This window comes from Alternaria infectoria (genome assembly GCF_024043175.1).
Source record: "Alternaria infectoria strain BMP 0036 chromosome Unknown scaffold_8, whole genome shotgun sequence".
Lineage (NCBI taxonomy): Eukaryota > Fungi > Ascomycota > Dothideomycetes > Pleosporales > Pleosporaceae > Alternaria > Alternaria infectoria.
In genome coordinates, this window is record NW_026250697.1 from 297,652 (window position 1) to 322,479 (window position 24,828).

Below are 24,828 nucleotides of genomic sequence, written 5' to 3' on the forward strand. Positions count from 1 at the left end.
CTGTTAACTCTATCGTTTCTTCCTCGTTCTATCGCTTCACATTCATTGTACAGCAATTGTAACTTCCCGACAACGCGCACGAAGCCGACGCCCGACGCCCGACGCGCCAAAGAGCATTACGAGAAGTCAGAGCCAAATCTACGAAGATGCCCAACTGCAAGCCTACGGAGCCTGAGACGGCGGACTGTTACTTCGACTTGGGCGTGACTCAATACGCCACAGCAACAGACATAAAGGCAGCCTACCGCATACTAGCGCTGCAGCATCATCCTGACAAGAAAGCACCCGGTCGCACTATAGATGCTGTCGAGTTCAGACGTGTAAGAGCACTCACCCGCGAAGCCCAGCGATAAGGGGACTAATGAGAAATAGGTGAACGAAGCATTTGAGATACTACGATATCCTGAAAAACGAAACGAATACGACGCGCTATACGAAGGCATACAGGAAGAATGGGCAGAGTACCGTTGCGCCTATGCGAAGCACGAGCTGCAGGAAGAGATAGACCGCATTGACGCTGAAAAAGAAGAAGCACGTGTACAAAGGGAGCAAAGGCGCCAGGAAGAGGAGAGACGACGCAAAGCAGAGGAAAAGGCTCGCATTGAAGCTGAGCGAATCGCAAGAGAAAGGAAAGAGAAGCTCGCGGAAGAGCGATCGCGCCAAGCAGCAGAGCGTGCCGAGAAGGAGCGAGCTAGGGCAGCTGAAGAGTGGTTGCGGAAATGGGAAGAAGAAGAGGAGACTAGGCAAAGGCAGCGCCGCGAACAGCGCCAGAAGGAAGCAGAAGCGCGTGAAGCGATAGTCAGAGAGCAGCATCGTCTGGAGCAAGAGCGGAAGGCGCAGGAGTATCTCGCTGCACTGGAGGCGCAACAAAAGCTCGCAGAGCAGAAGGTACGCCAGGCGGAAGAGCTGATGGTTCGAACATACATGGAGCCTCACTTCGCCAACACTGCCGATCCGGAAGCTCAGCGTATCCAACGCCGCGTCCGCCTGGCACACATGTGGGCGCGAAAGCTTCATGTAGACGCGAAAGCAGCTGATGATGCAGCGCCTGATGCCAAATTCGAGTTGGTGGATTTAGGTTGGCACCGGATCGACGGCACTGCCACCTGCGACTTTTGCGTCAAGGATGTACGCTTGTACTTCTTTGCGTGTCCCTTGGGAGGCGCGGCAGCGTGTGGGGATTGTGTATATAAGTTTGCACACGGGTATGAGACGGCGAACGGGGAAGTTATTGGAAAGCGCAAGGTGGAGGAGAGGAAAGCCGACAAGGTTGGTGGGAAGAAGGGGAAGACAAAAGGCAAAGGCAAGGGGAAGAACTGAATGGACGTGACACGCAGGTGATAACCAAGGGTGTACAGCATGAGTATGCTAAACTTGTCAGTGAGAAGTACGGATGTAAGATGCAAGACACGACAGAGAGTGTACAGCATACGCATACCAAGATTGTCTGTAATAAGCACGTCAGAAAGAAGCCGCCAAGGTCATAATAATATATGGAATGTTTGATACAGGTCTTACAGAAGTATAACAATGACAAGTCCAAAAGACCCACCCAATTATGCCAATCCGTTATCCCAAATGCACCCCAAACATGCCGTTTCCATGATTATCGTAAGTAGTAATAAAGATAAAATAACCAACCCAACACCGGGGGTATCTTTAGAAAGAATGCACACCAAACACTTTTCCCAGCGCCCAAAACACCTTTTTATCCCACGGCACGGTGACCCAAATGCCCATGATGATGCGTGCAGCCATGTAAAAGAAGGAGACGGGATTGTGCGTGCAAGCTCAGAGAGGAGAGGTGGGGAGACTGGCAAAGGCACTACCCGGTCCATCCCATATCCCCACCTTGCTGTCCACCCTGCTGTCCCATTCTTTGGGCTTGTTGCTGAGCTTGACGCATCATCATCATCTGGGTCATCTGCTGTTGGTTCATGGGCTGCATTCCTTGCATACCCTGCATACCACCGTTCATCTGTCCACCCTGCATGCCGCCCATGCCTCCATTCATCTGGTTCATTTGCGCCATGTTCATACCCTGACCCATGTTGCCCATGTTACCCATGTTCATGCCCTGCATGCCGCCACCTTGCATGTTGTTCATGGTATTCATGTTGCCCATCATGCCCTGAGGCAGCTGGCCACCGCTTGCCATGGCTTGTTGACGCATTTGCAGGAGTCGAGAATTGTTTGCGGCGTTTGCACGTTGTTGTTGGAGCATCTGCTGGTACTGTTGCATTTGCATCGGGTTGGGCGTGTTGCCGTTCTGCATGCCGTTCATTTGGCCACCATTCATCTGGCCGCCCATGTTGTTCTGCATGTGTGCCATCTGCATCTGTTGTTCACGCTGCTCTCGCTGTTTGATTTGCATTTCCATCTGGTGGATTTGTTGCATGACCTGGGGAGGAATGTTCTGGCCGTAGTTCTGCATGACCGTTTGCTTGTGCTGCTGATAGCGCGCGCGCATCTGCTGGAGATTCAGGTTAGCAAAAGTCATGGTCCCTTGATTATTGGGCATGCCATTCTGCTGCATGCCTGCTCCAGGTGACATATTCTGCATAGCCATCTGCTGTTGACTTTGCTGCTGATTTTGGGTCAATTGGCGGAAATAGTGCTGCGCGAGCTGGTTGCGGTAAGCCTGCGGATTCTGGCCTTGCGGGACTCCTTGAGTCTGAATTTGCTGCGTAGCCTTTTGGAATGCCAGCTGTTGGAATTGTTGCTGCTGGTTACCTGGCGATCCTGATTGCTGCATTTGCTGCATGCGAAGTTGCTGCTGCAGACGCTGTTGTTGCATCTGCTGAGCCTGTTCAGGCGTCATGTTGTGACCTGGCTGAGGTGTCTGCATCATCATTGGCGTTTGCCCTTGCATGGCCATAGATGGGCTGCCCTGGCCCATGCGACTCGGGGTCGGCGTCATGTTGCGATTCGGCATGGAGGCATTCATTACAGGCGTTCCTTGTACGATGTGCGGTGTGCCTGTGCGACTCAAGTTCTGCTGCTGACTGACGGAGCGCATCATGTTCTGGTGATTAGAGACGGCAGATGGTGGGCGAGCAGGACTGTTGATAGCCTGGTTCGAAGCGGTAGGTACCATCGGGGTGCCACCAAGTTGATGCGCAGCCTGCCCACCAAGTGATGGCGAGGCTGCAGCGGCGGCCATCGGTGTTTGCTGGCGTATGGTGGGCGAGAACTGAGATTGCGTAGCCGACTGAGGTGTCTGAGTAGCCTGTATGGCTGCCGCGTTCGACATCTGGTGCTGTGCTGCGGCAGCGGCTCGCAAGGCTTCACTCTGCTGCTGATTCTGCTGCAGTTGTGCTTGATGTGCTTGCTGGCGAAGAGCCTGTTGCTGTTGACGCTCCGCGAGTTCGGCCTGCTGTCTGCTCTCGATCTCTCTCTTCCGCTGGATCTCAGCCTCCATCTGCGCTTGGCGTTTAGCTTGAGCGATTCGAGCGTCTTCCTCTTTCTTCCTCCGGTCGGCTTCCTCATGGTTTGCACGGATGTTAGCAATGGTCTTGAAGCGGGCAAATGTCTGGGAGTTGGCAGCGGCGCGCACAGCATTGTCGTCGTTGCCGGCGGCTGTGGCCGTCATATTGCTCTGGTACTCGTCGCCCGCCAACATATAGCGCTGTAGACCCTGAGCCTCTGCCTCGTCTGCAGCCAGCTCGGCGGTGGTCCTCTTGCGAGTCTTGCGTGGAGGGGCGGGGTTCTTGTTGTTCGGATGTGTGATGGCATCCATAAGTGCGAGCGATTCACCGAAGCTCTTGGTGGGCTCCAAATAGAGGGGTGGGCAGGTGGCCCTTAGTAACTCGGCCTCGAACTCGTGTACGTTGCTATCGTCGAGGACCATTTTTTGGCGTTTCGGGCTTGGGCCGTTCGCAAAGGTGGGCGTGGAGGGTACTGCCGTCATGGGAGTCGGCGGCATGCCTCCAGCTCTGCCCTGGGCTTGCATTCTTTTGAGGGTAGCCATGTCTGGTACCGGCGTGGTGGCCAGTAGCTGCATGTCGGCCAATCGCGACTGCTGCGTTGGAAACAGTACCACTGTGCCGACTTTAGCGATGCCTGGCTGCTTGGTCAGAGCCCCGTTCTGACCAGGAGCGGGCATGTTCTCCTTGTCTTCTTTGGTTTCTCCGTCTTTGCTCTGCGCGTTGGCCTGGGCGGCCTTCGCATCGGCCTGTTTGGCTGGAAAGGGCGCGAATGGAGAGGGTGTGATGAAGTTGTTGTAATTATGAATAGAGAAGGCGCTTGTGCCGGCCTCGCCAGTGCTATTGGTGTCATCCTTGGGCTTGACGCCGGCCGAGCGGTAGTCGTGAAGCTCAACGATGAGGCAGTCGTCGTACCAAGGCGTGTTGAACTCGTAGAGCTCCTCGACCATGTTGTGCGGCACCTCCTTGTTGCGGATGGCCTGCAGCAGCTCGCGCATAGGCGACTGGTAGGACAGCGTCTCCTGGGAGTCGTTCAGGCGGAAGTGCTTGGGGTGCAGGTATACACGGAGCGACGGCGGCTTGCCCTTGTGCCTGGCCAGGATGTCTTGCTGCGTGTAGACTGCGAAGCATATTAGCGCGTGTGCCGAAAGCGGTAGCGAAGTGTGAATATACCATATTTCCTGGCCTCGTCGTGCTTCGCGCCCTCGTCCTCCATGTTGGACTGGCGCGTGGCAGTGCGCGCAACTCCCGGGCGCTGAGACTCGCGGCGCAGGCGAGGAGGTTGCGCTGGGCGGGCAACTGCGACTGGGCCAGACATGATGGTGGTGACGGCGCTGCAGTTCGTCGACTCGCGGTGGGGCGGCGGTGGGACGGGCTTTCGGCCTGGGGAACCACGACCGGCAGCGGCGCGGCGTGCAGACGGCGGAGAGAGGGCAGGCGCAAAGGTGCGCGCGATGCCCGCGGTGCTTCTGGCAGTGCGCGAGGGAGTGCGAGGGAGCGCGAGGGAGGGGCGACTCGAGCGAGGCTGGGCGTCCTATTGGAGATGTCTCGACGCGTGAGGATGGCCGACGTGATGTTTGCTGATCCGAGCTGATGCGCAGCTGCCTCCCCGTATGTCTAACCCTGTTTCATCATCATCCACGTGACTACCACCTCACCATGACCTCCAGCGCTTCCACTCGACGTTGTCCACCTAGAACTCGCGTCAATGCTCGAGCATCCGAGAAAGCGTTTCTTGCGAGATCCGATCGAGTTCAGTCGCCAAACTACATGCCACTTCTTGGCATGATGACTTTGCCAGCAGGGCTGTGCCGCACTCCGGCATTGCATCTGCACGCCACCCTGGGGCACTGCAACGTCCTCAGCTTGGAGCTGATTCTGACACTCGTCTCACATCGAGCCACTATCTTCCTTGTCACTCACAAAGTTCTGTGTAGTCTAAACGGCTCAGCCCGGTAGCCATCACCGAAGTAGCCCTCCCTCGTCATGGCGAGCCTCGAAACCCTGCCATTGGAACTCCATGAGCACATCTTCGCATACCTCATACCTCGCCAGCGTCATAAAAACCTCGCTTGTCTCGACCCTGACTACTGGAGCGAACAAGAGAGGCCCGACATCTACAACATTCGGTTGACCTGTCGACGTCTACGTACGGCGGCATGGCAGACCTTCGTTTGGATCCTGGAAGATCTCCCAACAAAGTGCCAAGAAGGGACACTGCGGAACCTAGCTGCCCTTCTCGAGTTACCTGAAATCTCGACTAGGCTCACATATCTAACTCTTTCACCTTACCATCTCTTCACGGAAGAAGGCTACACGCATCACTTGAGTGTCATCGCCGATTCTCGAAGAGACGAATTTCATGCGCATTGCGCATGGCTTCGAGATACCCGCTCGGAAACACTGGTCGCAATCATTCGCCTGGCCCCCAAGATCCGCCATCTGGTTTGTGTCATCGCAAGCCTCAGCCTTACATTTAATGATGCAGGTGAAAAGGCGTGGGTCGGCACGGTTTACAGCGAGGCTGTTGACCCTATGCACGTAAGTCCGACTCCTCAACCGTCCAATGGTCATTTTTGAATACTTGCCTGCATTTTACCTCCATCATCTGCTTGGGGGTCCTTTACATGTGTTGATGAGCTATACAGATCATTCAAACCGTCCTCAGAGATACACACTTGGCAGAAAGACTCGAATCTATGTACCTCCTCTCCAGTGAACACCAACACAGTTTCAAACACACTGGCGACATCCCTGAAAGCCTCACTCCTTTGAGCTACGACAACCTTCGTCATCTAACACTTGCACTGAGGACCCGAAAAGTTTCCGACTTCCGCATTCGGGCATCGCATTTGACGAGCCTGTGCATTGTGCTCGACAGAATTTGCGAAGAGGATCTGACTACATTATTTACTCAAGGTGTCTGCTTTCCCGAACTATGCCCTACCCTGCGCAGCTATACCATTCGTGGAGATGAGGTCCGAGATGATCAAGAATTTGCCAAGCTGGTGCGCCAGGTCCCGACTCGACTTCTACTACAATTCATTGCGCCAATCTTCGAGCGCGACTGGACACTGCCGTTAGTCTCGCTAGAACACATCATATCGACAGAGGAAGAAGATGCAGAGTTCACTCGCATCCCTGACTTCCAGGGTAGCGGCCGGATTGGGTTATTAGTTTTCAGGAACTTCTACCATTTCATACCTCGATCGCGGCAGAAGGCAGGAACCTCCATCAACCACAATACCAAAACAGTCGATCATCACTGGAGACCCTACGAGGCGCTGCTTGCCAAGTGTGACAGCTCCCGTATCGAACACTTACCTCCTGGATGTGAATGATTACTCAGGCGCTGATGTGCAATGGTCGCATTGCCCGGCAGGGCTCAATCAGACGGGGGATAGAATAACAAACGGGAAGAGATGGCTTACAGAAGAGGGAAAACGCATGACTTGAGGACAAGTCTTTCGCGGCGACAAGTGCGTGTGAGTATCGAAAGGGCGATTGCGACCTCCGCAGCATCTCCATAACAATGCGCGAACATTACCACCCGAAAGTGCGAACGCCTTCACAACGGCGATGGAAGAGCATGTAATCTACACCGCAATGCGGTTTTTTCTGAGGATATCGGTTTGCGCATTTATTGTGCACTTCCAGGATCATATTGCAGTCATATCACGATTTGAGTCACCGTTGTCATACTTGATGCTTGACTCTTGATGGTGAAGTGTCCGTGAAGCGACGCGATGTGAAGGTGTAGCTGTCAGGGGGCTATATAAGGCTCTGCTTCGATATCCATTCTCCTAGATATATCGCCAACATACAGCCACATCATCTCCAGATCTACAAGATCTCGTTCAACAGCCTGCGTTACCACTATCGCCACAAACCTACACATACGTACCTATTCAAGTTCTTGAACGTCGTTGATCGACATCCTTCAACTTTCAGCGGAGAACTGCCGAATCCACGGAAGCTGCGACTCTCTCCATAGGCACATTATCTACGAACGCGACTACTCGAGGAGGACTTCACTATCGACCACCGCGACACATCAATCATATATCTCCGAGATCCTTAGCTCCGAAGTCATCGACCCTCTACGCCTCGTACACTATCCCCCGTGTTTATCACATTACCCAACTTCTACAAATCGCGATGGGCTGGTGGTGTTGCAAGTGCAAAACGTCACACGACGTAAATCACATCTTGGTTGCCATATGCCCAAATCCGGCTTGCCGACACAGAAAATGTGACCCGCCTAACCCAAATGTCCGCTGGACGGGCTGCCGATTCATTATGCCAAAGGATACTACTCCGCGTCCTGTACCAGCACATCTGAAAGAAAGCAAGAGGGACACATTCAAGGACAAGTTCAAGATCAAGTGGGGCAAGAAGTGAAGGGGCTGCATGGATGGTCTGGAGGAAGAGGTCGTGGTAGAGGAACGTTTTGAGTTGCGAGAAGGGAATTGTAGAGTTAGGAAGGTTGGAGAGGGCTATGAACTTAGAGATAGCGAGGAATATATATGTGCATCTTCATGGAGAACGGTCGTGGTGTTTCATAGGAACGTGAGTGTTGAACGCGCGATGCGGAACTAATCTTTAGAAGACGGAAGGCTGATTGCGAGGTTGGAGAGGCTCTAGTGAGCTTATCCGCAACTTATATGCGAGCAGACTTTGGCTCGTGCACAGATGACGATGCACCCGTTACTCATTGAAGTTATGAGTCTTGACGCTGACTGGCTCTCTGAGTAAAAGACCTAGTTGAAGCTATCCATGATGCGCCATACACGGCTTGAGCGCCCACGACTCAGCTCTATTGTAGTCACCACAACGTTGTGAGCCTGATAGTCCGTGTACTTTGACAGTGTCGATGACTAGGAATGACCAGTCAGACGGTCCTCACATTTCGAAATGTGCTCTTCTCGGGCTGCTCCTTCCTCGTCTTTCCTCTTCCAGGGCATTACCATAAATATAAACTTTTCGTCGATAACGCTAATCGTTACATCACTCCATCGGCTCAGATACTGCGGGTATTCACTCAAACGCTACCACGAGAGTCTGCGACCTTCACAGCCATCGAAGGTCATGTCCAAACTACCACAAAGCGATCAGGAGGATTGGGAGTGTTGCCAAAAGGTCAAATGCGGTAATCGGATCAACAACGATATCCGCGTCAACCCGGTTTGTCGATACTGCCAGCATGAACGGTGCGGGGCATGCAAGGTCTTTTCTCATTTTTCCAAGCCGACTGATCCAAAGTACATGGCGACACGACCAATAGACGTATGGGAACTTCGAGCCGAGAAGATAGCAACGACGGGTGAAGAAGAGAGAGGCCGAATATACGAAGCACAGAGATTGGATAAAATAAAGCGAGACGAGGATAGTGCACAGTGGCAGCGAGATGAGGACGAAGCAAATATGGCGCGAGGTGAGAAGGAGAGAAAGAAGCACGAACGAAAAGTCGGGAGGAAGAAGTCCGTATCAGAGTGTGTCGTGCTCTAGAAAGCGGGCGAGGGGAGGTTATGGTCAGCCGTGTGACTGACGAGTACATCGTGAGAAGCTGGAGTGATGTCTTGGATGGAGATCGGTTTGAATGGGTTGGTACATCAAGGAGACCATTTCCGGGCTCACGTATTTGACATGCGCAATGTGAGCATATCTTCGAACATCATTAGTTGTATATCATCACCATATTCTGAATGGATGCGCATGGCTCATCCAGGACATTAGCGGTAACATCCAGAATAACGAACCACCTGACTCTGTAATCCGCAATGTGAATGTGCGTGAAGCTTCCGCTCTCATAAAGTCCTCGTCCTCGTTGTGCTACTTCTTCTTTCTGTATTGTCTTATGCGCCAACTCACCGAACTAACTCATCTACTGACTACCCACTAAGACAGCGGCGTACTGTGAGTCGCTTGCCCATATAGCCGACTCCAGTTTATACCACTCACACAACCAACAACGACCTCGATCCCGCGATGGGTTGGTACTGCTGCACCTGCGGCACCCCGAACGCCGGCGACGGCGCATCTCAAGAAGACCACACACGCGTGACGGCGTGCAGCAACTGCAAGCATGGATGCTGCTGGCAATGCGGCTTATTCCATCGCGGTCCAGAGGATCCTTTGGAAGCATCAACGGCACTCAGCCAGCCCAGCCGACGTCCAGATCAAAGTATCGGCACGCGGATCATCACGGACGCTCAGCCAACATACCCGCGTCCGATGACTAGAGCGCCCACTCAGAGGTCGCGAGGGAAAAGGAAGACGAAGGATGGCGGTGGTTGCGTTATTATGTGAGATAGACGAGGGAAAGTAGAAGCGCTAGGTGATGGAATCATAAAGCAAGACGGCGTGGAGATGGCATATGGGAGAGGGAAGCTCATTAAGAGACATGTGTACATAGGTACGGTTCGGCAGTAAGCAGGTGAGGGCGTCGCAAATACTCCAATATACATGACCTAGTTCTCAATACCATGTATGACTTCTGATCACATCGATGGCTGGTGAAGACGATGAGGGGAATGTGACTGGCGATGGAGTTGGACGCTGAGGCACCACACAGTCAGAGGTAGCCATGAGTCATGCTAGCGTGTATACCGAGTCGTTGAATGGGCATCGCACCTCCTGCTAACCACGCCGCATCAGAACCACCACATGGGCAACGCGTGCGCAGGATTCCGCAGCGGACATTGAGAGGCCCGTTGCAGCAGCTTCCCCGATGATGGCAATAGCGTGCGTAGCTTCAACGTCCTTGCGGCCACGCTGAAGCTGGCACCGCCCGGGCGGCTCTCACAAACACCACGCGAAACCACTCACCAACTCACACAACTATCACAACCACAACAGCCTATACTCGTCTCCAGTCAGTAAATCATCCTCATCCTCTCTCTTCCACAGCCCACCATCCCGGTCCTCGGTCCCCGGGCCCTCCTCAAACCCACGAACCTGCGACATCCAACGCCCCAAGACGCGAAACCACAGCGCCGGTATCTCTCTCCATCCGAACAACGCACGCGCCCACTGCATAATCTCAGATGCCGAGTCCCAGCAACGCGACCCGTCTTTATGCTCGCTCAGGAGAGGGATGAACGGAAGGGAGAGAGGGAAAGGCGCTGTTGGTGGCGTGGTGCCCAGGTGCTGTGCCGTACACCTACATTGGGGGCCTGCGGCGTAGGTCGCAGAGGTGCGTTAGCGAAGCCAGGAACGGTCTTTGTGCGGCAGTCATTTGCCCCGCGGGGCAAGGGACTTTGCGTGAAGTCGGAGGGATGACAGCGAGTATTTAGCTGTGTCGGCGAGTCCGCTGACGTTGTGCGATGAGATGACGATCAGCATCGCGAGGTTCGTCGAGTCGTGTGAAAAGCGATCTACGATCTACAGTTGGCAGACTTCCGTTGTTGGCAGGGTCGCCCCGCTCAGCTGTCAAAACAACGTCGAAACTGGCGTGTAGGGCTAAGAGTCGGCCGGAAGGGGACCTGTCAAACGCGGCCTGACGTGCTATGTGTCAGGTAGCAGGATGGTTCTCGTTCCGGAATGTCGAAGTGCTGCTCATCGCATGAATGGAAGGGGTGGAGCGGCAAACAAGCCTCTCGATCCACGGCTGTCTAGATCGTCAGGCGTTTTAGGCGCCTGTTGTTCAGGCCACAGCATGTTTGTGTTGGTGTGAGTGAACATTGTGAAGTAACACACGTGGAAAGATATGACGTAGTCAAGATGGAAGGTAAGAAAAAGATGCGCCATGTCATTGAGGGTATTTCTATCGAGAAGCGAACCAAGGAAACTATATAACAGCATTCTTATCCGGAGAATGATTATGGTAAAGACTGAGATTACCGCAGCCACGCTTTGCGTGGTGGTGCATAAGGACTGTGTACCCTTTTTATATCGACAAACATGTTAAGGAAATGATATGTGTGACTCTACAAGACACTGATACGATCAGGCCTCGATGAGTTGCAGGCATTGAATCATGCCGATGGAAGCTTGCCTGCGAGCTCCACGTAGCGCGGCCAGGTGTTGGTGAAGACGAGGTACTTGATGCTCTCAAAGGCGGGGTCGAACACTTCCTCTGTGAACTCGCTCGGGACTATCGACCTGGTGCTCGATGTTGAGGACGATGTGATGTTGGAGTCGATACTCGCTGGCCGGCTTAAGGTGTCCTCCCATGGGCATACGACATTGTCTCTGGCGACGGGTGACTTAGCTTCCTCTGGTGTCTGCGCACGCGGCATGTACGGGTCGAACTCCACTTCTGCGAACATGTTTTGTAGAGTCTTGAAAATCTTGTATTCGATGTTGATCGGTGCCTCGGCGGTGAAGGGGTTGATAAGCGTGTAGAAAAGCAGAGACGCCTCGTTGAACATCTGTCGCCGTTGAGCAGTGGTGACGACCTTGAGGCTGCCCCACTTCTTCCTGAAGTTGCGCACTTCGCGGAGGAAGATGCAGTTCTCGGCTGTGAACTCGCGCGCAGCAGCCCAGGCGATGAGGGGCTCGATATTCTGCTCAATAGTGAACTCCAGTGTCTGCATCGACGATTTGGCTTTGATCTCCTTGGTGTAGATCATGGTAGTCGATTTTCCGGATAGTTGCGAGTGGTTCGAGGTGAGCGAATCGGTGTCGGAGATTGATGATCGTCTGTTCGGTTGGGCCCTCAGTGCGTCTCGCAGTGGTATGATGATGAGAACCTGTTGGCAAACGACTAGTGATGGTATAAACCTACATGGGGATGTGAGCTAGGAAACGGGTCAGAGAAGGCGACTTCACTTACCACCCGGCTGGTGCAAAGACCTTATTGATGTCCTGGATCTGGTGCATCTTTGAGTATGTGAAGGCGATCCAAAGTGGCGTTCCTGGAAGACTGAAAGCAATGTAAGCAGGATGGAATGAAGTCGATGCGAACAAACATACCCAGCAATGATGGCAAGTCTCGTTTGCCAGGCCCACGAGTGAACGTCCTTGATGTTGCGGATCTTCCATAGTATCCACGGACCAACCATCATTGTCCAGAATAGCTGCACAAAGATTGACGGAATCCTGATTGACAGTCAGTAAAAGACCCATGCAATGGCGTCATGATAACATACCATTCGCCTCCCCTTCGGCATTCAATGTAATTAGTGGGAACTCCGAAGAAACCGTACGCATCGTGGAAGCGGCGAGAGCCGAAGAACAGCATGATAGCGGGCAGGAACTGCTGCGGTCAGTGGTATACACATGGACGCACTACAGCATGACATACCGAAAGGACTAGTCCGACCAAAGTACCAAAGTATACTTTCTTCGCCGCATCGAGATCGCGCCACGCTTCGAGAAGACCGAGTGGGGTATACGACATCCGCTTCTTGCGCGCACCCTCCAGGAAGTTGCGTGTCATGCGGCGCTGGCTCTCGTAGGCCGTGAGCACCTTGGCATTGCAAGCTGTGAGGGCTTAGTATGCGTCAGACACTACATTGAACCATAGACTTACCTTGGAAAAATGCCATGCCAGATGGGAGGAATACCGACATGATCCAGAACTCGGCTGAGCATGGAAAGAGACCGTTCCACGGGTAGACGAGTAGGACAAGGATGAGGTAGATGTGCAGCATAAGCACCGCTGCGAAAACGATCTTGATATTCCGTATCTGCAAACAAAAAGCCTCCCTACGTCGATGGAGGAAGAAAAGCTCGACACTCAGTATCAGCGTGTACAATACGGCGACAACAATGTAAGCGACACCAAGACGGTCGAGATTGGCCCTTGTTGTGCCATCGAGTACTCGTGGGCGCAACAGAGGCGGCATGGTGATCATGCTGTGTGGGGACCAAGCGGGAGTGATAGTTTCGATTGACAGTGAAGTATGAGGATTTGAGAGTCAGGCTCCTCCTCTTACTTAACAGAACGAAAGTGGGACCGTGTAGCGGAAGGATTGAAGGATGCTGATACCGAGGGGGCGGGACAGGTTATGCCAAATGTCCATCGGCGAACAGGGCGGCACACAACTGCTAGGGAGAGCGGGAAGACGTAAGAGGTATTAGAACTGCCCTGCACATGGGTCGGGTCTGGTAAAAGATACAACAGGGCGAGGTTAGCTGCGGCTCGGGGAGGCCTGAGCGGCAAGGGATTGCTCGATGAGAGGTGTATCGCAGGGTCGGATGATACTGAGCCACCAGGGCTAGTCACTGTTCTTAGTGTGACGGGAAGGGATCGCGTCCTCTGCAGGACTGCAGCAGAATGCGTGAACGCCATGGCGGAGAGATGTGTCACGACGACTACCACGGGGGTACAGGCTGCTACCTTGTCGGGCTGCGACCGCGGAGAGCAATTTGACGTCCGCCTCCAAACATGCCGGTCAGCATGCAGTCCACTGATGTGTGAACGGTAGGAAACCCGGTGAGACGAGAGTGTCGAAGTTGGGGTAGATCATGTTCTGGTTCGTGCTGGGCTGGATCATCGCATGCCGAGATCAGACATCGGAGGTTTCGGCACTCCAGCAATTTCCCAGGTACCCCAGGATTCGCTCCTACCATCACACCAACGTCAACGTTTTCGTGCTTGCAAGCGTTTCCATCGCTACACACGCTTAAAGAAACCATCACGCCGCTTCTTTCCGTTGTAACTCCAATCTCGAACGCTTCGTCTTGGCGGCGATGACCGCATGCCGCGGCTGCGGGTACAGTGCTGCCCAGGTGTGCTCTACCCTTCGCAGGCTGTGTTGCAGCACCGCACGCGCCGAATTCTGCGACTATAGCACCTGGAATATCGATGCAGCTCGATTACATGTATACAGGAATATCCATGCTGCACTCCCGTTTCATTGTGCTTTCGCACGTCTTCCCATTGACCGGCAGAAAGTCTGACGTTCATGCGTTCTTTTATCCTTCGCGGCTTCGAAAACATCGCGCTACGTCCAGTCATGCTCAACACTTCTGTCAGTCTCAGAGGTTTCATGTCAAACTTCTAGAAGGCCACCTATGTTCCTGTCGCGGATGCTTCAACGTAGCTGTCACAAGCTGTCGATCGGGCACGCCGTCCGCTTGAGGGTGTACCTCCGCACCTGTCGACTATGCAACGAGCCGCGGAAACCTTTAAGCCAAGATACACGCATAACTAATCGACCATATCCACCCAGTGCGGGGAAGCGTGCGGGAGGACAAAATGCCCACTGTGGCTGTACCGTGGCGGCAGGGTGTCGATGCCTTCCGGCCATCGGCATGTCGCATCACCATGAAGGATGTGTGGTTTCGATAACGAAGGCTGCAACCTCCAGCAGCAAGCCGGGCACGTAATTACGGCTACCTGAATATCGATGCAGCATCCGACCGAGGAGGGTGGGAGCTCCGCCTGGTTTCTGCGAACGTGACCAGGTACAAGGATGCGGTCGAGAGATGGAGCGTTGTACGACCTCGAGGTCCAATTACCTCACCTGTAAACACAGTTCTGGACTGGGTCGCTACATATCGTGATGTACCTACCCGCGAACCCGACCCCCGGCCGTTGTTATGTGGTATTGGCGAAATGACGCGCTGACGCGCTAACACTTTAACTTTGAGTTCGCCTCACACTCAACAAGATCATATGTCATTCCCGAAACCATACATATGATTAAGTACTGCGTACGTTCGACGGATTTCCGCACGTCTAGTATTCTTGGCGTCATGTACTAAAATGGCCTCGAATTAACCTTGCTAAACACAAACATAATCTTACCGTCATTGCCACGCATTATAAAGAATACTTTATGACATTTCTGTGAGCAGTTCATCAATCCGGCAACGTATTCATGATCTCCGATCATTGTGTCGTTGCCACGCGACATCATATCATGCGCCCACCCAGTTCAGGAAATTTTCTGAACACCCTAGAGCCTACGTTGACGTTAGATCATCTACTTTGCACATTTTCATTTTAATGTAGGCTGCAGACTCGTTCATCTTTTTCCTTGTATACGGTGTGCCGAAGGACGACAAAGGCCATGGTCTTGGATCTATGGTGACACTGCTTCGTGGGGAAGCGGCTGCTCTTTCGCGTACAAGGCTGCTGTAACTCAAAGTGCTACCTACTGGGCACTGATCATTGGTACTAGAGACGCTCGCTGAGCATAGAGATTGTCACTCAAGATCTTGAACACAACACTTAGCGAACCCGCTACTCTTCTTTGGAACCGTGTCTCAACTACTCTCCTGCCGGAAGACGAAGTCAGGTGACCTTCGGGGTCCACGCCGACTACGCCTACCCACGGTGCAGTACTAACAGATACTCATAATTTAGCAGTATCGTGGAATGACTACATGAATGAAGTTGGTTCTACTCTACTTACTGGATTTAACTTGCGTACCATGGTTGTGGTGTGCATGTGGACAGTCTCCAGCTTTTCGCTTAGTATGTGCCCTCTCCCATAGGATGAGCTATGGTGCGCGAAACGACAGAACCACAGTACTTCGACTTGACTCACGACGATCCAAATTTGAGCATCCATCGGAAAATCATACCTTCTTACTATATAATCTGGCATGTTCAATGCATCCTTTCCAAGATAGTTATCTATCTCAAGACACTACTATCATACAATCCAATACACCCCACACATACAACAGCAACAGAGAACTCCATGTCTTCTGATATGGCTTCCACCAACTCTTCCACAGCGCAGTCGCGTACCAGTCTGGATAGTTCAACCACACTGGCGCCACAACCCTCGGCCCCCGGCCTCGCGCCCACCATCATCCTCAACGAACACACGTCGCCCGAACGCACTGCGCACGCTTGGTCCACCAAACGAAAGTGGTGCCTTTTGACCGTGGTCGCATTCTGTCAGATCAGCATGAATCTCAACGCCTCGGTATACTCCAACGCCGTGCCTCTGCTGAACGACTACTTCGGCATCACGAACGCCCGGTTGGGGATGACTGCCTTCCTCGTCGCATATGCGTTCGGCTGCGAATTCTGGGCGCCGTTTTCCGAGGAATTCGGACGCTGGCCTGTCATGCAAGCCTCTCTTGGGCTGACAAACATCTCGGTCCTGGTATGCGCCACGTCCAACAGCTTTGCCGGAATCATCGGTGGTAGGATCATGGGCGGCTTGTCTTCGGCTGGTGGATCGGTCACCATGGGCATGGTCGGTGACATGTATCACAAAGATGAGCAGCAATATGCCGTCTTGTGGTGCTCGCTCTTCTCTTGTCTCGGAGCAGTCATTGGAGGCATTATCGGAGGCCCGCTCGAGCAGTTCCTCGGTTGGCGTTGGAACTTCTACATCCAGCTCATCCTTGGAGTAACGACCCAGCTGCTTCATGGGGCCATCGCCAAAGAGACTCTGGCTCCTGTTATGCTCGACAACGCAGCGAAGAAGGAGCGAAAGAGCGGTAATGTCAACATCCGGGGACCGAACGAGGACAAGAAGTGGAGAGACAAGCTGCACTACAAGGAAGTTGCCACCACGATGTTTCGACCATACCAGCTGCTCTTGACTGAGCCCATTGTACTTTTCCTGTCGCTACTGAGCGGCCTCGCCGACGCGCTCATCTTCTCTTTCTTCGAAAGCTTCGGCTACGTCTTCCAACAATGGTCGTTCACGCCTACGCAGATCTCGCTTGCTCTCGTCGCATTAGCCGTGTCATACATCATCGGCTACTTTACCTTTTTCCCCATAATCGCCCGCCACAATACTCGACGTAGCCGGGGTGAACAGCTCGCACCTGAGGCACGTCTCAAGCCACTCCTATGGCTCGTCACCCTCCTCCCTGCTGGACTGCTTATCTGCGCATTCGTCGCAACAGGGCCACCACTCCACTGGTTCGGCGTCATAATGGCCACTCTCCTCATCGGAGTCGCGAACTTCTCCATCTACTACGCGTCCATCGATTACATGGTCGCCGCCTACGGACCACACAGCGCGTCTGCGACTGGTGGCAACGGTTTCATGAGAGATCTGCTTGCGGGTTTATGTGCGCTTTATACCAAGCCCATGTACAGCAATCTAGGTATCCAGAGGTCGTATCTGGTACTGTTTGGCTTGACAGCGCTGTTTTGTCTTCCGGTATACATCTTTTACTTTAAGGGTCCGGCGATTCGTGCGAAGAGTAAGTTCGCGAGTCAATTGGCGAGAGAGAGCGAAGCGCGCGGTGCGCTAGAGGTGACGATGAGTTCTGCATCGCCCTCGAGGGTCTTTCAGGAGGTTTAGCGTTGCGTGTGAGATGATTTGTATTAGCTTTTAGTTCAGTTCTTGTTTTGGCGGATACCCAGGTGTGCGTAAGCTGTTATTGCTTTGTAGACATAAATGATAAATGATAATAAAGACGCGAGAATCACATTTGCATAAGGGACCAGGTGTTTATCAGTCGGTGTGTGCGTACCTTGACTTCGTGAGAGGGCCCGGGTGAGAGTGGAAGATAAGTGCGCGTCATGATGACATAAGCACTGCTTCAACTGCCGAGGCTTGCCGTTGGTTGCGATGTTTGACCGGCACCCGCGTCGACTGAATCCTCGAACATGTCATCGAACGGTAATACAAGGCTGCATCCTTGAGCAGATCATGATCGACCCAGTACTCAAAATGTAGCATCCACCATATTGCGTTGGAGGCTCAACCTCAACCGCTCTGACCCAGACTCGACGCTTCGCAACATATCTAGGTACCACCATGGCGCCAGCAAAGCCCAAAGATATAGTGATCGTAGGAGGATCTTTAGGCGGCCTTCTAACTGGTGTCGCATTGAAGCGCCTTCGCAAGGATCTCAACATCCGGATATTCGAACGCAATCCGACGCCGCTTCTGCAGGATCAGGGCGCTGGTGTGGTGGCCGGACAAGACGTACAAAAGTTCTTCAAAGCGCACGACCGAAGTCAAACCACGTTGACAATCCCGAGTCATCAACGGCTATATCTCGATAAAGAAGGCCATGTCATAAGCCGTCACAATCAGGAGCAGCGCATGACAAGCTGGGATCTGCTGTACCACCTCCTACGAACCAACTACGATGGTACTGAGACCGACTACGCGAAGGTACCCCCGACGGAAGAAGGGGAGGGAAAGACATCGTATGAGTATGGGTGTACGGTTACGAGTGTTGCGGCACCAAAACCAGCATCATCTCCGGGATTGGACTTCTCAGAGCCCGTCAAGATCACAATCCAACACAAATCCGGAGAGACGTTCTCCACCGAAGCAGACCTCGTCATCGCAGCCGACGGTCCCAGCTCCAAGATACGCGCCGAATACTTCCCCGACGTCAAGCGAACATACGCCGGATACGTAGCATGGCGCGGCACAGTACCCGAAACGCAAGTCTCACAGGCTGCCACCGATGTCTTCGTCGAGAAGTTCCCATTCTACCACACCGAGGGTATCCAGATACTAGCATATACTATACCAGGGAAAAGCGGGACAACCAAACCTGGTGAGCGATTGCTGAACTGGGTCTGGTACGTCAACTACAAGGAAGAATCGCCGGAGCACGTCGAGCTCATGACGGACAACGAGGGGAAGAGACACCACATCACACTACCGCCGGGTGGCATTAAGGAGGATGTATGGAGACGGCAAAAGGATCTCGCGAATGAGATACTACCACCACAATTCGCTGAGCTTGTCAACAAGACTGAGGTACCCTTCGTACAAGCTATCACAGATGTCATCGCGCCGTCTGCCTTGCTAGAAAATGGTAGAGTACTGTTGCTCGGCGATGCGCTTGCTGGGTTTAGACCGCATACAGCGGCGAGTACGAACCAGGCTGCCCTGGACGCGATGAAGCTTGCTGGCGCTGTCGACAAGGTTATCGAAGGAGGGGGAATGGACGCGCTGAAGAAGTGGGAGGAAGAAGTAATGGAGTATGGTAAAGAGATGCAAAGCCACGGTGTGCGGATGGGCAACCGAAGTCAGTTCGGTGAACATCCGATGCAAAGGTGAAGGTAAAGGTAAATTACGAGGTGTACTACAGCATTAAAGGTAAAGGTAGAAAGTATGTGCTGTTGTCTGTTTCTCTAGCTAATAGTTCTAAACTACTAGGTAAATGGATAACAAGATTTGCTTGTTCTCTCACCTTTGATGGTCTCTTACGATGTGTTTTCCTACACCTATCTCACCATGTGCTATTATACATCTCACCGTTCTTTAGGCACACTCTGCATTCCCTCTCTTACCTTTCAAGACACCCCGCTCTCTGACCGCCTAGTAAGAGAGACGCTTGTTACATATATGAGGCCTCCTACGCTTCCGTCTCTCTATTCCTTCTACACCACCACACCTGACACCTCTAACATCTCATACATCTCATACATCTCAACCACTGCATCAACTCTACAGCTCTACAGCCAACGTCGATATGAACGCCCCACCTATCCCTCCAGAGCAGCTCGACTGCTATGAAATTCTCGGAGTAAATGAACGCGCCGTGTACGCCACGATAGAGCGGTGCTACAAGCGATTACAAGCTGCATTCCATCCTGACAGCAGAAGAGTTGGTGCCACACCCAGCACTGAGCATTCCCAGAACGTACGTACATACATTTTACCGACCAAGATACTTGACTAATTTCTAGCTAATAGATTGGGGCTGCGTGGGACACCCTCAAGGACACTAGCGCGAGACGAAGATACGACAGAGATTACATCAGGATCCGCAGAGAGTGGGACGTCTACCGCATCAGGTTGGGGGCATGGGAAGCTGAGCAACGTGAAAAAGCACGACGCCAGGCAAGAGCTATAGAACGACAAAGGAAAGTCGCGGACGAGGAGGCGAGGCTTGAAAAAGAGAAGTTGAAAGCATTGAAAGAGAGAGCGGCTGAAGCGACGAGGCGACATGCCGAGCGCGTCGAGGCTGAGGAATTACGTCTTCGAGAGCAGGAAAAACAAGAGGAGATAATCCGACGACGAGAGAACGAAGCACAGAGCGCACGAGAGCGGCTACAGGAAGAAAAAAGACGGCAAGGCATAGCTCGAGCCAAGGAAGAAGCCCGCATAAAGGCTGACTGGGAGAGAGCACAGAGAGAGAAAAATCTCACAAAGGGGGCTGGAGTGTCACAACGCGCACCAGATGAAAGAGACGAGCTAAGAGAACGCTGGCGTCATGCGAAAGATCGGACGACAGAGCAAGCTCATGCAGCCGGACGTATGAATGATGCGGCCGCTAAGGAGAGACTTCGCAAGCAGAAGGAGGAAATACCCCAACCAAACGAAGACAACCATAGGCGACATGCAGAACCTCCTCAGGAAGGTACTCAAGAAACGGAACGGCTGGCCAGAAAACAGCGTGAAGCAGACGAAAGACAGGCTAAAGTTATCGCCAACGCGCAGAAACGACAAGAAGAAGCAGCTAAAGAGCGACTACGTCGTGAACAACTCCACTCCACGTCGCTGAAGCGGCCCGCCTCCGACGATGTCGAGGATGCGCAAGATATGGCAGACACCAAGAAGCCTAAAGTTCAAGAGCCCATGACATCAGGCCTCCGTAAGCATATGGCTCGAGAACAAGCCCGGCGAGTTCATACCCAGAAACTTCAGGAGGTAGGTGGCCCAGGAAATGAAGAGCGCCTGAGAGACGTCAGTATCGACTTGGGATGGAAACATGTGGACTATCAGAACAAGGCATGTCCTCAATGCCACACGAAGAAAAGTGCGGCGCAATTCGGACTATGGGAGTGTCCAGAAGGAGGTGCATTACGATGTCGGCCATGTCTAGCGGCATTGAGTGTATTCAGTGCGTGACGTGAGTGCAAGAGGATGCAGGGGACGGGGCTTCTATCAGGGCAAAAAGTGTTTTTCTGACAGCGTGTACGGTTTACTTGACCTAATTAGCAGCTATCTCCTTCCAGTCTTCACTATGCTGGTTTTGGCCGTGGTTTATCACACTACCTAGGCAGCTAATAAGGTCGTCATATATGCAATCATAGGGCACTGAGTGTTATCAGGCAGCATTAAGATCCAAAGACAACGCAATGTGATTCTCAAATGCTGTGTACACTCCACCAATGCTCTATATACACCGTCTCGCAAGCCTTAACGAGCGACCCCAAAGAAGTATGTAACCATGAATGACTCAGTCCATCCTATGCCCTCCAGACATCTCATTTCTCATTATTCGTGTTCGTATCTAGTACTCGAGGTCCTTGGGGTGGCGCTTGGCGAGCTTGTTGACAGCAGGGCCGGGGACGGGGTAGCTGGTGAAGGACTGGAAAACGTTGAACTTGATGCCAGCATCGTCGGCCTAAACAATCTCGTTAGCACATGTCCGATATTGCATCGTACGACACAGGTGGAAGATCTTACCTTGTACAAGCTAGTACCAGCAACACCGCCGCTGGGCTTAGCAGTGCCAGAGCCCTCAACCTTGAAGTTGACGCACTGGGGGTACGCCTGGGCACCGTTGGTTTGGCCAGCAGCGTGCAGAGCGATGATCTCGTGGCGGACAACGTAGTTGCCAGGGGTGACGTTGGGGAAGGTGAGGTCCCAGGCGAAGTTGTTGGCGATGAGGTCGTCAGTAGCCCATTTTCCTGGGTTGCTTCCTGACTTCCAGGCGCTGGACTGGATCTTGGTCCACTTCAGGTCAGAGGGGCTGACGGAGCCGCAGTCGCCGTTGCAGGGCGCGATGTACTCCTGGATGGGGCCAACGTGGCTGACTGGCCAGGTGTCCCACTTGAAGGTGACCTTGCTGCCGGGCTTGACGGTAACGTAGGCACCGTTGCTCTTGCCCTGCTTGTGGCAAACGATGGCGGCAGTCCCAAAGCTGTCAGGGGAGACGAAACCGTTGTCAAGGTTGTCGGCTTGCCATCTTTGGGACTGAGTCAGTATATGTCTTGCATGCAGTTCGTACAGAGTCACTTACCCTACGGTGGCGGGAATGGGGCTCTGGTACTTGAGAGCAGCGTTCCAGCCCTGGTATTCCTTGCCGTCGGCAACGACCTTGTCGACGTGGCCGTGGGCTGCCACAAGGGGCGCGAGAAGGAGGAGGAAAGAGAGCATGTTGATGGTATTCAAAGTGAATGACTTGTAGAAAGCGATTGTTGAAGCTGTGTAGTGATGGGCTTGCTGTCGAGAGTGACCTTCAACCTGGGACTTAACGCCCCTTCATATACTCCTCTGAAGTCTTCTAGCGGCCTTCTACTGACGCCCACGTTTTCCCACGACCAGGTATTGGCGAAGCCTTGCAATCAAAAAATTCATCTCCATGCACGAGTCGACCTGGTTCCTGAGTTGAGCGCCATCCGCTCGTAGAAACACGCCCTGGTCGTCGAGCTCTTGGATCATTGGAAGCCCAGCGATGTTTCCAGTCTGGTGACGGCGTGAAACCACTGCGATAGGCTAGGAGAATCTCAATGACTCCAGTATTAATATATGAGACGCAGTGCTGTCCTTGAAGTGGTGATGAGCAATCTATCCTCGGCTGCGGCCACTGCCGCCGTCCAGGTGGTCACCAACCACGTGCGAGTTTCAGCCACTACGTTGTGGTACTTTGTTTACTTAAACTCTGGGCGATGTGGACCTCTCGGTGTATTGGCGACTCAACGAAGGATATTGTTGTTGTTGTTTTATCAAGCTGCATACTCAGGTGCTCAACAGCCAGGAGGAATGATACCATGCCTAACATTGCGCTGATGGCGCAACTCAGCAGCTCACGGGAACCAGCACGGATCTACGGCAGTCGTCATGTAAGCCCTACGGCTACCGAAATGCAGTGTAACTAATACCCCGTGGGGTCTTGGACATACTTGCAGTGTTGCTGCAAGTGTTGCTGCATCCGAGTCGATTATATCCGGTGGCGTAAAACCCCAGGGCGTTTAATGTATATAGATTAATCACGGACCGCGAACCCGAACGTCAACCCACTTTGTGGCGATGCAACTCTTGCACAAGGCTGGTAATGCGTGCATCTCTGAAACGTCTCAGGTCACACGAAGTGCGACTCATTTAGAGAGGCATTCCATCTACTCCTACCACGATGCAGCCTCGATTCTTTAAGCACTGAGTTGCCCAACGTTGCCGTCCCCTGATGTCTTTTCGAAGAGTGGATTTGCTGATTGCTGATTGCTGATTCCTGGATGTCCTGCTCTGGATTCTTGGAGGGCCAGTTCGTGTAAATGTCCATTACCAATTCCAGGTCCAGAATCTCGTCGCTCGGTGTGTGTCCGGCCATAACAGATTAACCTGGAGACTCAACAGAAAGAAGGTAACATCGACTATCTCTCTAGATGAGAGAACCCATTAAAATTCTCTTGCTGCGACAGGTAGGATGGACGTCGCCTGCGCAACTGGCGCTTGGGGGACTTGGGACCGTTGCGTCCGTCGCGCGACGACCACGTCCGCCCTTGCTGGAGCGCATACCTGGATACCCTCATGTGTTGCTACTGGAGGATGCGCATCTGCGTCAAAGATGATCACGCGGCGAATGTAAGCCTTGGCCTCAGTGTGTCGCAACCATGGTAATCAGTAAAATCTCATCTCAACAACCAGAGTGTCAAAGAGGAGGACCAGAGGAAGGACGTCGAAGGTGTAAGAAGCTTGGGCTCAAGGGATCGTCAGGGCGAGCGCGAGGGACGGTGCGACGTCATCGCTGTTGTGCTAAATTTGTCGCTCTGACGTGCCTCACGATCGGCGAACGATGCGCATCGTGCAGGAACAAATTTTGCGTCACTGAGTGTCGCATCTTCATATAACAAAGCTGATGCTCTCGCTGTTGGCCTGAGGAGGTGGGGAATCTGACGCTCGGCATGCCTGGAAGGTGCGGATGACGCGTCACCAAGGCTAAGTAAGACCGTACCACCACAGGCGTCCCCAGCGAACATTCACATTCACAGCCCCAAAAGACAGAAATATTCACATCAAAATTGCGCCCAGAGGCAGAAGAAAAAGGAGGACATATCGCAGTATACAAAGCTAAGGAAACCAGAGGCTCCAAGAGTCGGGCCAAGTTCAGGTCCGAAACCTTCTGGTCAACATAGCCTCCCCGGGCAGCCCGGAAACCACACTTCCACGCGTGTCTACGCAGCAGACGAAGCTGGGGTGTTACGCGTTTCCGAGTGCCAACTGGTCTTAGACGTGGTCGATTAGGTGGGGTAACGCAGCTTTACTGGCTGCCCAGGCACGTGAATATGTGACGCAGCCAATAGCATGGTGAAAGGGTCGCATCCTCCTAGCAACCGATTGGGTCTTTGGTTCGCATCAGATGCACGATCTGGAAGACCTTGCGGTTCCCGAAGCGATAGCTGTAACGGTATATAGGTAAGTGATCGTGGCACACAGGGTCTCGCAACTCGGTGCCAGTGGGACGTTGCCGCATCACACCATACTATTTCGTCGTCGTCAGCGCAACGCTGACCATCCCCTCGGTCTTTTTCTTGTCACTCCTGCAGCTTCCGGAACCTCCGCGCATTAGACTCACTCTCTGCCTTACCTTTGTTGATCGTGAGCGTGTCACCACA

General features: G+C 53.0%; 7 protein-coding genes across 7 annotated transcripts; 4 read left to right on the plus strand and 3 right to left on the minus strand.

Annotated features, from left to right (window-relative positions):
- Positions 1-146: 146 nt before the first annotated feature.
- J4E92_005525 (uncharacterized protein) lies at positions 147-1,320 on the plus strand (the record flags this gene model as incomplete). Its single annotated transcript, XM_051496905.1, has 2 exons — positions 147-320; positions 373-1,320. 2 exons carry the CDS (start codon positions 147-149, stop codon positions 1,318-1,320), a joined length of 1,122 nt encoding a protein of 373 aa, XP_051352565.1.
- A 505-nt stretch (positions 1,321-1,825) lies between these two features.
- Positions 1,826-4,743, minus strand: J4E92_005526 (uncharacterized protein; the record flags this gene model as incomplete). The annotated part of the gene is made up of 2 exons (XM_051496906.1): positions 1,826-4,545; positions 4,599-4,743. The coding sequence occupies 2 exons, from the start codon at positions 4,741-4,743 to the stop codon at positions 1,826-1,828; spliced, it is 2,865 nt and encodes a 954-aa protein (XP_051352566.1).
- A 6,658-nt stretch (positions 4,744-11,401) lies between these two features.
- J4E92_005527 (uncharacterized protein) lies at positions 11,402-13,216 on the minus strand (the record flags this gene model as incomplete). Its single annotated transcript, XM_051496907.1, has 6 exons — positions 11,402-12,149; positions 12,202-12,291; positions 12,342-12,467; positions 12,518-12,624; positions 12,673-12,851; positions 12,901-13,216. The coding sequence occupies 6 exons, from the start codon at positions 13,214-13,216 to the stop codon at positions 11,402-11,404; spliced, it is 1,566 nt and encodes a 521-aa protein (XP_051352567.1).
- A 2,808-nt stretch (positions 13,217-16,024) lies between these two features.
- Positions 16,025-17,596, plus strand: J4E92_005528 (uncharacterized protein; the record flags this gene model as incomplete). Its single annotated transcript, XM_051496908.1, has 1 exon — positions 16,025-17,596. One exon carries the CDS (start codon positions 16,025-16,027, stop codon positions 17,594-17,596), a length of 1,572 nt encoding a protein of 523 aa, XP_051352568.1.
- Positions 17,597-17,609: 13 nt separating this feature from the next.
- Positions 17,610-19,321, plus strand: J4E92_005529 (uncharacterized protein; the record flags this gene model as incomplete). Its single annotated transcript, XM_051496909.1, has 2 exons — positions 17,610-17,616; positions 18,048-19,321. 2 exons carry the CDS (start codon positions 17,610-17,612, stop codon positions 19,319-19,321), a joined length of 1,281 nt encoding a protein of 426 aa, XP_051352569.1.
- A 415-nt stretch (positions 19,322-19,736) lies between these two features.
- On the plus strand, positions 19,737-21,118 carry J4E92_005530 (uncharacterized protein; the record flags this gene model as incomplete). Its single annotated transcript, XM_051496910.1, has 2 exons — positions 19,737-19,907; positions 19,961-21,118. 2 exons carry the CDS (start codon positions 19,737-19,739, stop codon positions 21,116-21,118), a joined length of 1,329 nt encoding a protein of 442 aa, XP_051352570.1.
- Positions 21,119-21,503: 385 nt separating this feature from the next.
- On the minus strand, positions 21,504-22,372 carry J4E92_005531 (uncharacterized protein; the record flags this gene model as incomplete). Its single annotated transcript, XM_051496911.1, has 3 exons — positions 21,504-21,617; positions 21,680-22,181; positions 22,236-22,372. 3 exons carry the CDS (start codon positions 22,370-22,372, stop codon positions 21,504-21,506), a joined length of 753 nt encoding a protein of 250 aa, XP_051352571.1.
- Positions 22,373-24,828: the final 2,456 nt, after the last annotated feature.